General features: G+C 47.3%; 2 protein-coding genes across 7 annotated transcripts in view; one reads left to right on the plus strand and one right to left on the minus strand.

The window, feature by feature from the left end:
* The window catches only part of KIF13B (kinesin family member 13B), a 533,579-nt gene that overhangs the window by 497,499 nt on the left and 22,214 nt on the right, over positions 1–13,866 (minus strand). The gene's annotated exons all lie outside the window — the stretch shown is intronic.
* Positions 1–13,866, plus strand: part of MSRA (methionine sulfoxide reductase A) — a 334,877-nt gene that overhangs the window by 134,495 nt on the left and 186,516 nt on the right. For both annotated transcript variants that reach the window (XM_081269245.1, XM_081269244.1), the window contains exon 2: positions 5,918–5,986. In XM_081269245.1, the coding sequence (XP_081125371.1) occupies positions 5,918–5,986 (69 nt within the window). The remainder of the gene's footprint in view (positions 1–5,917; positions 5,987–13,866) is intronic.

A 13,866-nucleotide genomic window follows, 5' to 3' on the forward strand; every position in this document is an offset into this window, starting at 1 on the left:
TCCTCAGTGCTGTGGAGGACATCTGGGCCAGGGTCTGGTCAGGGTTCTTGAGGGACCCTCCCCTGGAGATGGAAGAGGCAGGTCCAGGATGAGGTTTTCTTGGAGGGGGGGCAGTCTGACTTATACTGAGATGCCTTGAATTTGAGCTGAAAAAAGAACTTCAAAGAAACAGAAAATGAGGGGAATTGGGAGACCATATTCTGTTTGAGAGGTGACATATTTTTATTACCATGCCAGTGAACTAAGTCGCTCCAGTCCCATGAGACCACCAATTACCGCTGATAAGCTCAGTAGCAGCCCGACTGATTGGTGGTGCCCGTTGGTACCCAGTCAAGAGGAGCGTGGACCACAGTAATAGACTGAGGGTCTGGGACCTATTCTCTCACCCCCACCCACCCTTCCCTGCTTTTTGCCAACCCCTCACCCAGAAGATAAGAATTTTAGCTAATATAATTTGAGTATAGGACAGGGAGCTTATGATGGGTAATTTATGCCTGAATTTGAATTATTTCAGGTACATTATTGAAATTTTCTGAGAACTATTAATTGTACAGATGAATGGGCTTCTCTGTGGAGTTGCCTCACATGCTGTGATTGAGCACGTCCATCCTCCGCCTACTCTCTCCTGTCCTCCCCACTCACCCCTCCCTGTACTGTACCTTTTTTCAAGGAAAAAAATCAGTTTTTAAAATTTCAAGCACATTGGATATTCACAAACAAAAGAAAAGGCAATATCGGTGCCATTTTCTAAAGCTTTTGAGCATGTCCCCCAAGTCCCCTTCAACATCTCCACTGAAGTTGACTTTGACCTGGTCTTGCTCTAATTAGCCTTTCTGCTCCTCAAGCACTAGGATTTCAAGATAAATGGAAATGTATTCCTTGTCCTCGTATACCCTTGATGGAGGACGAATCGTCACCACCAACAGAGGCTGTCCTCTTGGAGCATGTGGCTTTGGAATGTGCCCCAAGAGAGCAGAGAGCAAGGGCAGGGACATGCACCCAGCCAGTCAGATTGGAGGCCTCTACCTGCAGTGACTGGACAACAGATGTCCCTGCCTGTCAGACCCTCCTGTCTTCATTTTATACCCTGCTGGCAACAATAGTTAGGACCCAGCCACTGAATGGCTTCTCTGTTTAGTGAACGCGATTGCTTCTGTGATAAAGAATGTCACTAATTCTGAAACAGAAATTTATGTAAATGCTGGCATTTACATATGCCCACCCTTCTCCTGAATCTTACTTGACCTATATAAGGTATTTAAAGGATCTCTGGTTCTTTGGCCCTCAAATACGTGCCTTAGAATTTCAATGGGAAAATGCCTTGGGAGATTCAGCCTTGGTTTCCAGGATTAGAAGTGCCATTGCTGGATTTTAAGAACTTGCCATTCTTTCACAGGGTGGAAGGTAGCCTCAGCGTCCTCCTTATTCTTTTATCTCTAAAGCTCTATATAGTAATCCCCTTATCAGAAGCCTCACTTTTCAAGGTTTTAGTTACTTGATCAACTGTGATCCAAAAATATTAAATGAAAAATTCAGAAATAAATCATTCATTCATTTCAAATGTGTGCCACCCCCCTGCTCTGGTTTGCCCGGGCATGTGTCGTCCGTCTGTCTAGTGTGTCCATGTTGCACATGCTTCCCGCCCTTGACCACTTCGCAGCCGTCTTGGTCATGAGGCCGGCCACTGTGGTATTGCAGTGCTTGTGCTCCAGGAGCCTGGATTTTATTCCCGCCCCAGAGGGCATGAGCAGAGAGGCACATGGGCACCAGGGCACGGATCAGGGAAGGACAGATGGCCTCTGGTGCTGTGGCAACGCTGCAGTGCATGTAGGAGAAAGCCTGGTATCTTCAGGGTCCAGTGCTGTCTGTTGCTTCAGGCACCCACTTGGGGCTGTGCCCAGTGATAAGGGGGCGCTGCTGTATGGGGTTTAATTGTAACTCGTCATGCAGAAACGCGGAGGAAATGGCTTCTTTCTTTGTTCCATCTTTCTGGTTTTTTCACTTAGACGAAAAGTTACAAGGTGATTTCATTTCATTTTCTATCCCTAAATGGCAAGAAGCTCTGTGGAGTGTTAAGTGGGGAAAGGATTTTGTGATCGCATTTGGGGATGATGAAAGGATGCTGTGGTTGATTAGTGCTGTCTGCCACGAGCATGGATATGGAGGCAGCTGTCCCATGCCTGACTCAGATCTTGCTGTGAACAGAAAGTTCACACACAGATGATGATACCAGCCTCAAGGTTATGTGCCATATGCTGAGTGTTGGGCTTTACATTTTAAAATCGTTTCATTCACAAAACCACCCACAAGGTAGGTACAAGTGGGAAAAATACAATGAAGAAATGCTCACAATAGAAAACAGAGGCACAGAAAGTTACGTGACTAAGACAAGGTCACATAGCCAGGGCTGGGAGAGGTTCAAAGTCAGGCAGTCTTGTCCCAGAACCCAGGCTGTCACTGGCTTGCTAATGCCGAGCCAGCTGCCACTGGGCTGACGCAAGACGCAGCTGTGCTTCAGAAGAAAGTGCAAACTCCAGTTTACAGGGCTCCGTAAAGGAGGGGCGGCGACAAACCTCCTTCCCCAGCGTGAGCATTTCCCTGCTCCCACCTCCGCCTCCACCTCCACCTCCATGTCCACTTCCACGTCCACCATCCACTCCTCAGCAGAGTGGGTGGATGGAAAGGGAACAGCTGGGGCCTTAAGGGAGGGACAGGGGACTCCCTGGTCTCCACCTGGCTGTGAGGCTATTTCTTAGTGCCCATTTTCAATGTTCGTTTTTATAAATGAGACACTTGTACACATAAAGGACATTGCGTCTAGTCACATGCCCACAGACTAACTTTCAAGTGGCGACAGACTGCATATACAATGGTGTGCCCATAAAATGAGGCCACGAGTGACATCATTGCTGTCTTGTTTGTGTAAGTGCACTCTGCGATGTTCGATGTTCGCCCAGTGATGGAAACCGCTTACCGACCCGTCTCTTGGAATGTACCCTGTCAGCAAGCGACACGTCAAATAAATCTTTCATAATGGCGGAAGAGAGACTTATGGATACCAGTGGCCTCATTTACTAACAAATCCTTACTGCACACCTGCTCCCTGTGGGTACCGGCTGGGATCCCAGGTTCTGGAATGAGCCACAGGAAGAACCAGGCCCTCCCTGAGCTCACGGTCCACTCATTGGTATGGCCTTTGTCCAAATAGTGACGTGAGTGTCAAGTGCAGCCCTGGCAAGCAGGCAGAGGAGAAGCTTGAACCAAGGTGTCAGGGGGGCACTAGGAGAAGGATGAGGGGCCAAGGTGATAGTCAGTCCGTGCAGGTCCTGGAAGCCATGCTAAAGAGTTGTAGCCTAGGAGTAGCGGGAAGTGGAAGGTGGGGAGGGCATCGGGGGAGTTTGTGCCATAATTAGATTTGTTCCATGTTGCAGGGCAGTTGTGGCTGCTTTGAGAAGAGTGAGTGGAAAGAGGGATCTGGGAAGGTTAGGAGGCCACTGTCGAGGTCCAGATACGGAGGTCACCATGGCAGAACAGGAGTGGCTTGGGTGGTGACGGGTGGAGGAAAGGGACTCTAAAGAGGTAGAGGAGGTGAAATCAGCTAGGATTGGGTGGCTCGGATGTGGGCACTGAGGAGAAAGAAGGGCACCGCTGCTGACAAGGAATAAGAGATGGTGGGTCTGTCCCCAACGCAGGGGTGTGGAGGGGACTCAGCTCTGCATGGCGGGCAGTCCTCTGTGCTGCCCAGGTGGCCCACGGAGGTGTCAGAGGGCTGCACTTTTTGATGAACACTTGCAGTGTTTCACTCGGGCCACAGGAGAGCCTCACTGTCCTGGGAACCAACTCCTAAGGGAAAATGTAGAAGTTTATAGCTTTGTTGATTTTTGAAATTTAAACATGTTTTTTCCCAAGACATTAAGTAAATAACATACCAGTGTCAAAGGAAATGAATAAAAATAAAAATAAATACCTTGCACAATCTTCTTGTTTTCGTTTTGCATGTTTTTCTGCCCATCTTTTCTGATGTCATTCATATTTCATTTAGTTGTCATTATAATCTACATAAAAGGCATGATAGAATTATTTTCCCTTATCAATATCCAAATGTTTTCCTTCATTTCTACAAAGCTTCCAGGGTGGTATTTAAACTCTGTTGTGTAGTATTCCATTCGTTTGAAGAATCATGAATGGCAATTTTTAAGCATTTAGTTGATTTTAAGATTTCATTGTCACAAGTTAGACTTCAAATGCATATTGTTGCAAGTGGCACCTGTTTTTCCTCCTGCATTTTTCCTTAGGTTCAGTTCTTTCAAGTGGGCGTGGTGGGTTAGAGGGTTGAATGGGTCCCTGAGTCCTGAGTGGGTAAAGATATCCTTTCAGAACCACTGGTGGGTGCCGTGGGGGGTCTAACCAGAAGGCAGAACTTGGACCTCTGCACAGTAGCTCCTCGTGTTCCTTGGAGTTCAGTGACAGTGGTCCTAACTGCATTAGTGAGTGCTTGACAAGTCACCTGGGACCTTCCACCGTGACTCTGTAGTGTGCACAGCTGAGGACCTCAGGCAGGCTGCGCAGCCCAGGACTGGCACTCTGAACCTGCACTGCGCTTTCCTTTTCCCGGGGCTTCATGCTCTTAGGATCACACCACAGTTACTCACAAGGAAGCTGTGGAAGTGCCTGAAGAACTGGTGGAGTCCTGAGGGGCGTGTGAACTGAGCCTGCGGGGTCTAAAGCACTGGTGCAGAGCTGAAGAGGGTCCCCCATGTTTGGATCTAGCCCTGGTCCTTCCTTGGTCACCCTTGCTTCCCAGCGTAACCCTGAACCATAGCCAGGCTATCCTGTTCCCTGGCTCAGGAGGTCCTCTGGTCCTTGCTCACATCCTGGCCCACCCCCTGCCCAGCCCTCTGCCTCCTACCTGAGTGGCTCTTCTCTTGTCTCCTGCACCCATTCCCTAGCCTGCTCCCCTCCCCATGAGCTCCTCCCACTCCCGAGTCCACACCCCAGGACTGTGCTGAATCATAAGCTTCCTGTCCCTGTTTTTGAAATGTTTGCCTCTAAGGTAGCTATTGTCCTCGAGGGCAGCAGCCATGTCTTACTTCTAGGAGCGTCACTTTAGTGCTGAGTCCTTCTCCGTCACTCAGCAAGCCTAAGGTGACCCCTTAAACTGCAATGCATGTGTGGAAGCAGTGTAGCTGTTCCTCTCTTGTATTTCCTACCTAAATGCTGTATTCAAAAAGAGTTGAGGCTACTATTAAAATCCTCCTAGATGGAGGTACTCCAGTATTCTCTGTTTGGAGTCGTGAGAACAAGTTAATGCTGGAAACCTCGAACCTGATTTCTTTTTATTTCTGAGTCAGTTCTTGCTATGCACCAGTGCAAGAAGGATGGTTGGTGGTGGGGACCAGGGGGATGAAGGGACAGTGGGAGGCATGGAAATATCCACGTGGTCCTTAAGAAGACTGGTAATGCCTTTGGTCCCCTGGAACAGAGCTTGATTTGTAGTGAGATGACATGACTGCTATTATGTTTCCTGAAAAATTGGGCCCAGTGTTACCTCGCTCATTTTACATCTCACTTAAATGTAGATCGTGACAACCTTGTGATTGTTGAGAGTTGTCCGGGGAAACCAAGCACCCTGGGGACCTGCTGGCCAGGGGTCAGGCACTTTCAGGCTGTCCGGCCCTGCAGGAGCTTGGGCCTTGGCATGCTTATTTGCAAAATGTCTTCCCTAGACTACAGGATGTCTAGGTTCTGCTGTGACTAAGATTAAAAACAAGATAACCAAAACTCTCTGGGGAGGGTAAGCTTTGGTGTGCTTCTAGCTCAAAATGAGAAATAGGCTCATTGACACATTTAATGACATGTGTTAGTAAGTGTGTAGAACTTTACACTTAAACTTGCATTTCTTTCTTTCTTTCTCTAGCCAAACATCATGTCAATGGCAACAGGACAGTTGAACCTTTCCCAGAGGGAACACAGATGGCTGTATTTGGTAAGATATCAACTCTGAAAGAAAACCCAAATTGTGTGCAAACCTACTGCCAACTTTCTTAGTTTTAGCAAGTTTCCTCGGGGCTTCAAAATCTGGGCTCTTCTAGATGTTTACAAGTCCTTACAGCCAAGAAAACGCTCAAGTCCTTAGTAATTTCTGGGATAGGGAATGCTTATTCTATAGAACCTAGCGTGCTTTCTTTTCTCACTTTAACAACCCAAATATCAAATTGTGTATTTGCTATTCCTTTCGTCCACACTGTGAATTAACCTGCTAATTTAGTGTTTGAGATTTTCTTTGTGAGGAAGGGTTTTTCTCCCCACACGGATGTATATCTTTGTAAAAGGCTGGGATTCAAGTAATTTTAAGTTGTTATTCCACAAAAGTCAATCTAATTGGATGAACTCTTTCTTTTCCATCTACTGAGAACATTTTTTGGGGGCAGGGTACTGGGAATTGAACTCAGGGGCACTTGACCACTGAGCCACATCTCTAGCCCTGTTTTTTATTTTATTTAGAGACAGGGTCTCACTGAGTTGCTTAGCACTTCATTGTTGCTGAGGCTGGCTTTGAACTCGAGTGATTCTCCTGCCTCAGCCTCCTGAGCGGCTGGGATTATAGGCGGGCACCACCGAGCCCGATAAGAACATTCTTTAGAAGAAAACATTAATGTAAAATGGTTTAAGCAGAACAAAGTCCAATCCCTGACTGCATACCCACAATGTCCACTTATGGGCTGAGCAGAACTTTCCAGTTAGACTGTACACCTTTTGGCAAACTCCCTCCAGACCCTGTTTCCTTGTCTCCAGCATCTCTGGGGTCTCCTCTGAAATGTCTCTGTTCCTGAGCTTCTGTCCTGCTTCCCTTCCTCTCCCCCTCCCTTTCTCCCTCTTCCTTCCCTTGTTCACACTGGCTTCCTTTTGTCCTTCTGGCCTCCACTTGTCTTCTTTCCAACAGTGCCTTGGGGCCCCTTGGGGATGACACCTCTGTCCCCTGGAATTCAGCTGGACAATCAGAGTCTCCCTGGCTTGGCTCCCTCAGCCTTCAGACAGGTTCTGTGACCTCTCCTGTCCTAAAATCTTGAAGTCCTCTGACTTCATGCCTCTCCTAACTTCTGTCCCACTCTAATCTTGGGTGTCCTACACAACTGTACTGAAGTGGGTTTGACCTGGAGATGGGCCTCAAAACAGCCAGTCCCTAAATGAGCACATTGAGAATCCCCAAGATGGAATCCCTATTCCCTGAGACGGAATCAAACCTGGCGACCAGTTAGGATTAACTGTGGGAGAGCCGTGAAGCAAGGCCTAGTGCCACCTGTCAGCAAATCCTGCCTGGATGAGCAATCACCCTTTAAAATGTGCTGAACAGTGATTAAAAATCAGTACATGCAGAACTTAAATGGACAATCTGATTTTGTAGAAGGCATAATGGACACTGTAACGTGTGTGGAAATATCTGATCTTCCCACTTTCGTATCCTGTCAGTGTCTGTTACCATGGGACACAAATGTCCCATGTGTCAATGTTCAAAGTGTTCTTTTGATGATTTTTTTTTTTTTTTTAGCCTTTCAGATTTGCCATCCCCAGACATGTTAGAAATGAGGTGCCGTGACTTTTTGGGAAATGTGAAGTGACATTGACCTATCTTATGAGCTTCTATGATTGGTGCAACTCCCTCCTGGAGGACAGGCTGATGACATGATGTAACTGTAACTATCAGAGAATGAAGATTTCCCTTGCTTTTTGCTGTCCAATTTGGTTTGTAGAGACTTACTAAAAATCCTAGCCCATAGCCTTCATGGTCTGACTTTGGGTAGCAAGTTACTCCAAGCCCTCAGTTTTCCTAGGGGAAAGGCTGCTGGCTGCAAACTGAGCCTTTCTGGCTCTGAGCCCTTTGCTCTGCCTCCTCCCTCCAGGATCAGAGGCTCACCTGGTGGATCAGCCCTGGGGAGCTCACTGTGAATGGCCAATGTGTGTGGTTTGAGAAGAGCCGAATCACGCACAGAATTCCTACAAGTTAACAGCATGTAAAGGGTAGGATTATGCAGATCATAAGATAGAATACGTTTGACATCTAAGAATTCCTTCTTTAGAATTGCAGTTTGGCTCTTGCAGATGCTTAAATTAAGGTCCCTATTTTGGCTAAGTGTATGCAAGCATTTCATGTTCGCCTTTCCAGAATCGTTCTCTTTTTATGTCCCTGTCCACCTGGCCTACAGTGGTGAGGGAGTGGATGGCTTTTGAGGAGGACTTCTGTCCTTCTGGGTTGTTTATAGCTGAACCATAAAGTTCAAACGAACACAGCATTTGACTCTTTGAGATATACTTGGCATTTCATCCTGCCAGCACCTTGCAAGGCTGCAGGGCTTATGTAGCCTCTTCTAGAAAGTTCACTGGGAGGGCTTAGCAGATTCAGCAGTGCCTTTCAGCCCATACACAGAAGCACGATTCCCTGCCAAGGCAATTTAGCGGATTGATTTGTAAACCCCCATGCATTCCCAGAGTGCTCTGAAGGACTCTTGAGATGCAGCTTTTGCCAGGAAAACACTGTCTGGAGTGACATCTCCTACGATGATTGCGATTTCTCCCCATTTGATTTGAGTAGCAAGTATTAATGATGTACAGGCCTGTGTCTTACATCTCCCCGCCTGTGAGCTGTCCAGAGCACCATGGTTCTTCATGCTCATCCACACTCATTCTTCGGCTTTGGCAGTCTCCACAGTTGATGCCAAAGTGCTCTCACCAAGAATGATTTCATTACCTAGTGGTAGATCATTTGAATGCACCTTATGAACGTTGTCTAAATAGGAGCTTTTAAGTTTGGTCTACTCTGCAGGTGACCACTGAGCTACCACTAGGCTTTTAGATCAGAGGAGAATGTAAAGAGGACAGACAGCATGAGGGATCCGGGCACATTCCAGTGTAAAAGTACAGGAGTGTGCTATTATATCAAGTAATCCGAGAACATATAGATGGTTCCTTAAAAACCGTTCCTGGCGAACGGTTCTCACAGGTTATTTTTAACTCAAGACGTTCAGCTTTTCAGGCCTTCTTTTGTAGTCGTTGGGGAGATCTTTTTCTGGGTCTTGTTTTCCTGCCACCGGAGCTCTTGGCCTCCTTTGTTGCTCTTTCCCTCAGTGCACTTTCTGACAATGCTAACGACGCATGGCCAGGCCCTGTCCTCCTGTGGGCTCCCCTGTCTTCCTGGGGGGCTCCCTTTCAAGTCAGCCCGAGTCTCTCCCTGCACACTGCAAAAGCAGAACTGAACGTTTCGCTGTTGCTCAGTGTCTTTGTTCCTGGTGGCTGAGAGTGCCCTGTGGCGGTCATCCCTTTTCTTCCGTTTGTCAGCCCTGTGAAGTGGACACTGTTGTGCTCCTCTGTGGTACAGGAACGGAGGCACCAGGGATTAAAGAAGCACGGTCGAGTATAGAGAATGCTCCCCCTGGGGGGGACACCTTTCCTCTACACATTGTGCCTCGCTTGGGAAGGGTCTCCGTGGCTTTCAATGTCTTAATGAAAGTGACTGTTCTTGGCGGTGGACCACTCCGTCCATGCAGAGAACCAGGTTGTGGCCACTCTGTGGAGGTGCTTCTCCAGCACAGAGCGGCTACTAATTTTATTAAAAATATTCCATAGTCAAGATCGGTCATTTCAAACGAAGGCAAATCTCACTAACTGAGAAGATGGGAAGTGAAGGGCAAGGGGATTCCAATCTTAAATTGTGGAGTTTTCAGCCCAGTTAAAGAAAATATGAAAAAATATTTTAAACTTTGAAGTATAACCCTTGAACATAATTTTTTCTTCTAAATTAGGACACTTTTGAGAGGGAAAGGGTGCTATTAAAATTATGTTGCGCCAAACATGGTGGTGCACACCTGTAATCCCAGGGACTCTGGAGGCTGAGGCAGGAAGATTGAGAGTTCAAAGCCAGCCTCAGCAACTTAGCGAGGCCCTAAGCAACTTAGTGAGACCCTGTCTCAAAATAAAGCATAAAAAAGGTTGGGGATGTGGCTCAGTGGTTGAATGCCCCTGGATTCAATCCCTGGTACAAAACAAAACAAAACAAAAACAACATTATGTTGAAATAATGAGGTATAAACCTGGAGGGCTTCAGGCGATTGGTATACAATGCAACTGCAGGTTGTACGATATTTCATAAAGAAAAATAAATACAACTGAGCAATGTGGAATGAGAAAAACGAAGCACTAAGATACATAAAATGAATTAAATGAATGAAAAAGTTGGAATGCCGTAGACTTTGATTGTATGTAATGTAGCATCAACACTCATAGCTAGGCTAACTTTGAAGATTTTATTCAGTAAATATTGCTATACTCTCTCTGAATGATTTCAGATTAAAAGTTAATTCATATCTATAAAGAAGGCTGATTCATGGCCCTTCAATAAGAGTAGAGAATGTATCTGACTGTACACTTGAAATTTTAATATTGTACTAAGACTGGCCAATGATATGGAATAATGAACTTCTCATTAATCCAAGTGTTTAAATGATAGAGCAGTCGCTTAATGGGGGGGAAATAGCTGTTAAGTTCCTTTTTTTCTCAATTTTACTTATGTTTTAGAATGCTGAAACAACAATGACTTCTCCTCCTCCTCCTCCTCCTCTTCCTTCTTCTTCTTCCTTCTAATTCAAAATTCTTTTACCCTGTGGAGGTCGGAAACCTCCACCCAGGCAATTTGGTTGGAGGTGAGATTCTGAACCTGCATGTTCAGAAGCTGATACCAAGTGGGGTAGCTCAAGCCCCTCAGTGACTTCTCTGGGTTGTCCTGGGTGTTTCGCCTCCCAGTAGCCCGATAGTACTGTATCTGTGACCCTAAACCACCACAAAACCTTTCTTCTGTGTCAGGTTCCCTTGGGTCTTTTCAGACAGGAGGACAAAGCCAGTACAAGACATCAGGGACCTTGCTCATGCCCACGGCTCAGGTGTCAGCAGGCCAGGGGCTGGGGACATGCTAGGCTTTGACTGAGCAACTGCTGAAGGCCTGGTTGCAGAATTGGGGCCCATGGCTGTCAGAGGCTCAGAGACGCCCCCAACGCTGGGGGTTCACAGAGAATGAGATCAATGTCTGTAAGATGAGCCAATCACAAGAACAATTTTTTCCCCTGACTTGAATTGGAGGTGATTTTTGAAACAGCCTCAGTTATTTGTCTGCCAGCCAAGAAAACAGCCTTGGAAGCAGCAGGCAATATGTCAGACTTCAAAGGAGAATGTATTGGTGTCTCATTGGCTCGAGTCCAACATGATGTTGGTAAATAATCGAATCCCGGTGTGGCGTATTTCTCCCTGACCCTTGACTGAAAACTATTGAGGCCCATTCTGTGAGCCGAGGAGTGGCAGTCACTCATTCCAGGAAAAAGGCCAGGAAGAATGACTTTGAAATGTGTTTATAATTAACCGAACAATCTATATTCAGGAGACTGTTAGAACAGCAGGCTGCTGGCTGGTGCGAACTTCTTAGATGGAGAAGCACAGAAATAGGCCTTCTTGCAGGGTGGCGGGACGCACCTCTCCAAGTGACAGCAACTGGGCACTGGAGATGTGTTATAAGGCACACTTTATTCCTTATGTCTTTTTCAACTTCCGTTTTTTCCTTGGGTGTGGCGGGTCACACAGGGAAGGGAAAAAAGCCCTTGCTGAAGGATTGGTCTCAGAGCGGGGGACAGCAGCTGTCAACGCCTGCTGACAGTCCCTTTTGACATGTGTGGCGCCGCTGGGGATGGTGCTACCGCTTTGTCCCAGTGCTGACCCAGGGAAGAGCCATGTGGAGAGGGAGGGCTTGTCTGCTGGGAGGGCTGGGTGTGGAAGGTGGAGATGGGGACGGGTCTGTGCTGGAAGGTGGAGCCGAGCCTGCTGGGGGGCGGGGAGATAAGTGAGCTTTGGTAAAGTGCCACCCACCCACGTGCCCACACACCTCGACCACTTGGGATGCAAGTAAGAGCCAGAAAGCAAGCCATCCCCAGGAAGCAGCTGTGCAAAGTCCATAAGAACTGTAATTCCCAGAGGCCGTCAAGTCAGAGGTGTCTTGGAGTGACAGTGGATGGGGTTCTTGCCCCGTCCGTGAATGAGGAGACTGTGTGCCTCGTGGAGTGGTGGAGAGGAAGCCCAGCCACAGCAGGAGGGAGAGTGCCCTGAGCGGGAGGCAGCTGGCGGGGGCACATCTGGATCCCCGTCAGTGGATCCGTGTTCAAGGCCCTACAAAGGGAGCCCAGCTACAGCCAGACCCCCTGGTTGCCGCACCTCTCCCTCAAAATGCCAGATGGGTCCCGTATCCTGGGGACTCTGGGGAGCGATGGACAGAGTGAGTTGAGCACTGCTGGCACGTCAGCCGGGTCCCCACTGGTCTGATTAGATCAGGCTCCTTCAGTATCAGTGCAGCCAGTTGTGGCTGATGTTTTCACCATCATGACGCCTGTAAAGTGGCCTCCACTCAGCCAACCTTTACTTTTGAAAGTTTTGAATATAAAAAAGATTTATTTAATTTACTTTACAAATGTGTCCAGGCATTTCTTAAATTTCTGAGAAAATATGCTCAATAGCATATGCCGGGGGAAAAATCAATTATCTTTCTACTGCTTCTCTGTTAATTAAGTTATTTTAGAAAAGAAACATGGGTATGGAGAACAGGAAAATGAAAACATTTACTCATTGTTCAAATTAACCCAAATAATGTTTTTAAGAAAAATTCTGAGCAATATGGATCAAACACAGATAATATGAAATATAATATTGTTTTTCTTGCTCTTACTCTTCCCAACTATTTATCTTGGGCCTTGTGATAAAATGGATTAAAGGAAAATTAAAAAGTATACAAGGCACAAAAAATAGCATACATTAGAATTTGGTAAATATTAGATCAAAGAAAGATAAGTGAAAGGAAATCACAGAGTGTGGGCCTAACTTAACACAATTTTTGAAAGTTGACCACAAATTCGGCTCTAAGTTTCCTAGCAGCAACATGGAGAAGGTTCAGTTTTGCTGTATAGTTGAGTTTATTTATTTTTTTTTTTTTCAGTATAAAATTTGCCACTTTGGTAATTTTTAAGTGTGCAGCCCGGTTGTTGTGTAACCATCACCGCCATCTGTCGCTGGGACTTTTTTATCTTCACCAGCTGACCTCTCACCCTCGTTCCCGTCCTCCAGCGCCTGGCCGTCCATCCTCCTGTCTGTGACTCGACTACTCCAGGGGCCTCTTGCAAGGGGGCCGTTCTGCGCCCCCCTTTTGTGCTTGGCTTGTTTCAGGCACAGGGCAGGGGCGTTGCAGTCCCTCCTTCTCTGGCTGCGTGACATTCTGCTGTGTGTGGACTGCGTTCATCTACCCTTGTCCCCCAAGGCACCTGGGTTGCTCCCACCCTTGGGCTCTGTGGGCAGCGCTGCTGTGAACACAGGCACAGCCGTCTCTTCCCTTTTCTTGGTGACCATGGTCAGGAGTGGAGCTGCTGGACCTCGTGGGGACCCTGTGTGCCGCTCTTCCAGCAGTCGTCCCACCGTTTTCCCCCTGGCTGCCCGGCAGCGTCCCCAGCAGGGCACCGGCTTCTTCACGTCTCGCCAGCCCTGCTGTTGCGCTCTTCGGTTTGAGCAGCCATCCCGGTGGTGGCAGTGGTGATTGGCTTCAGGTTTTACTTAGTGATCCTGAAAAAGAAGCTGCTTGGGGGGAAGAAACCCTGATTCTAGAACCAGAAGGAAACTTCTGTTCAGGGCACTTATAAAGAGGACACCTTGTCCTGTAAGGCCATTGGTAGTGCTGCTGCCAGTGCTTTAGGAGGGACAGTAGGAGTACTTTATGGGCTGTTTGTCACACTGCCCTTCTCCTGGGCTCAGGACACCCTCCAGGGACCATTTGGTCCATGTCCCACTGCC

The sequence above is a fragment of the Spermophilus citellus genome (genome assembly GCF_964194105.1).
Source record: "Spermophilus citellus genome assembly, chromosome: 16".
Taxonomy (NCBI): domain Eukaryota; kingdom Metazoa; phylum Chordata; class Mammalia; order Rodentia; family Sciuridae; genus Spermophilus; species Spermophilus citellus.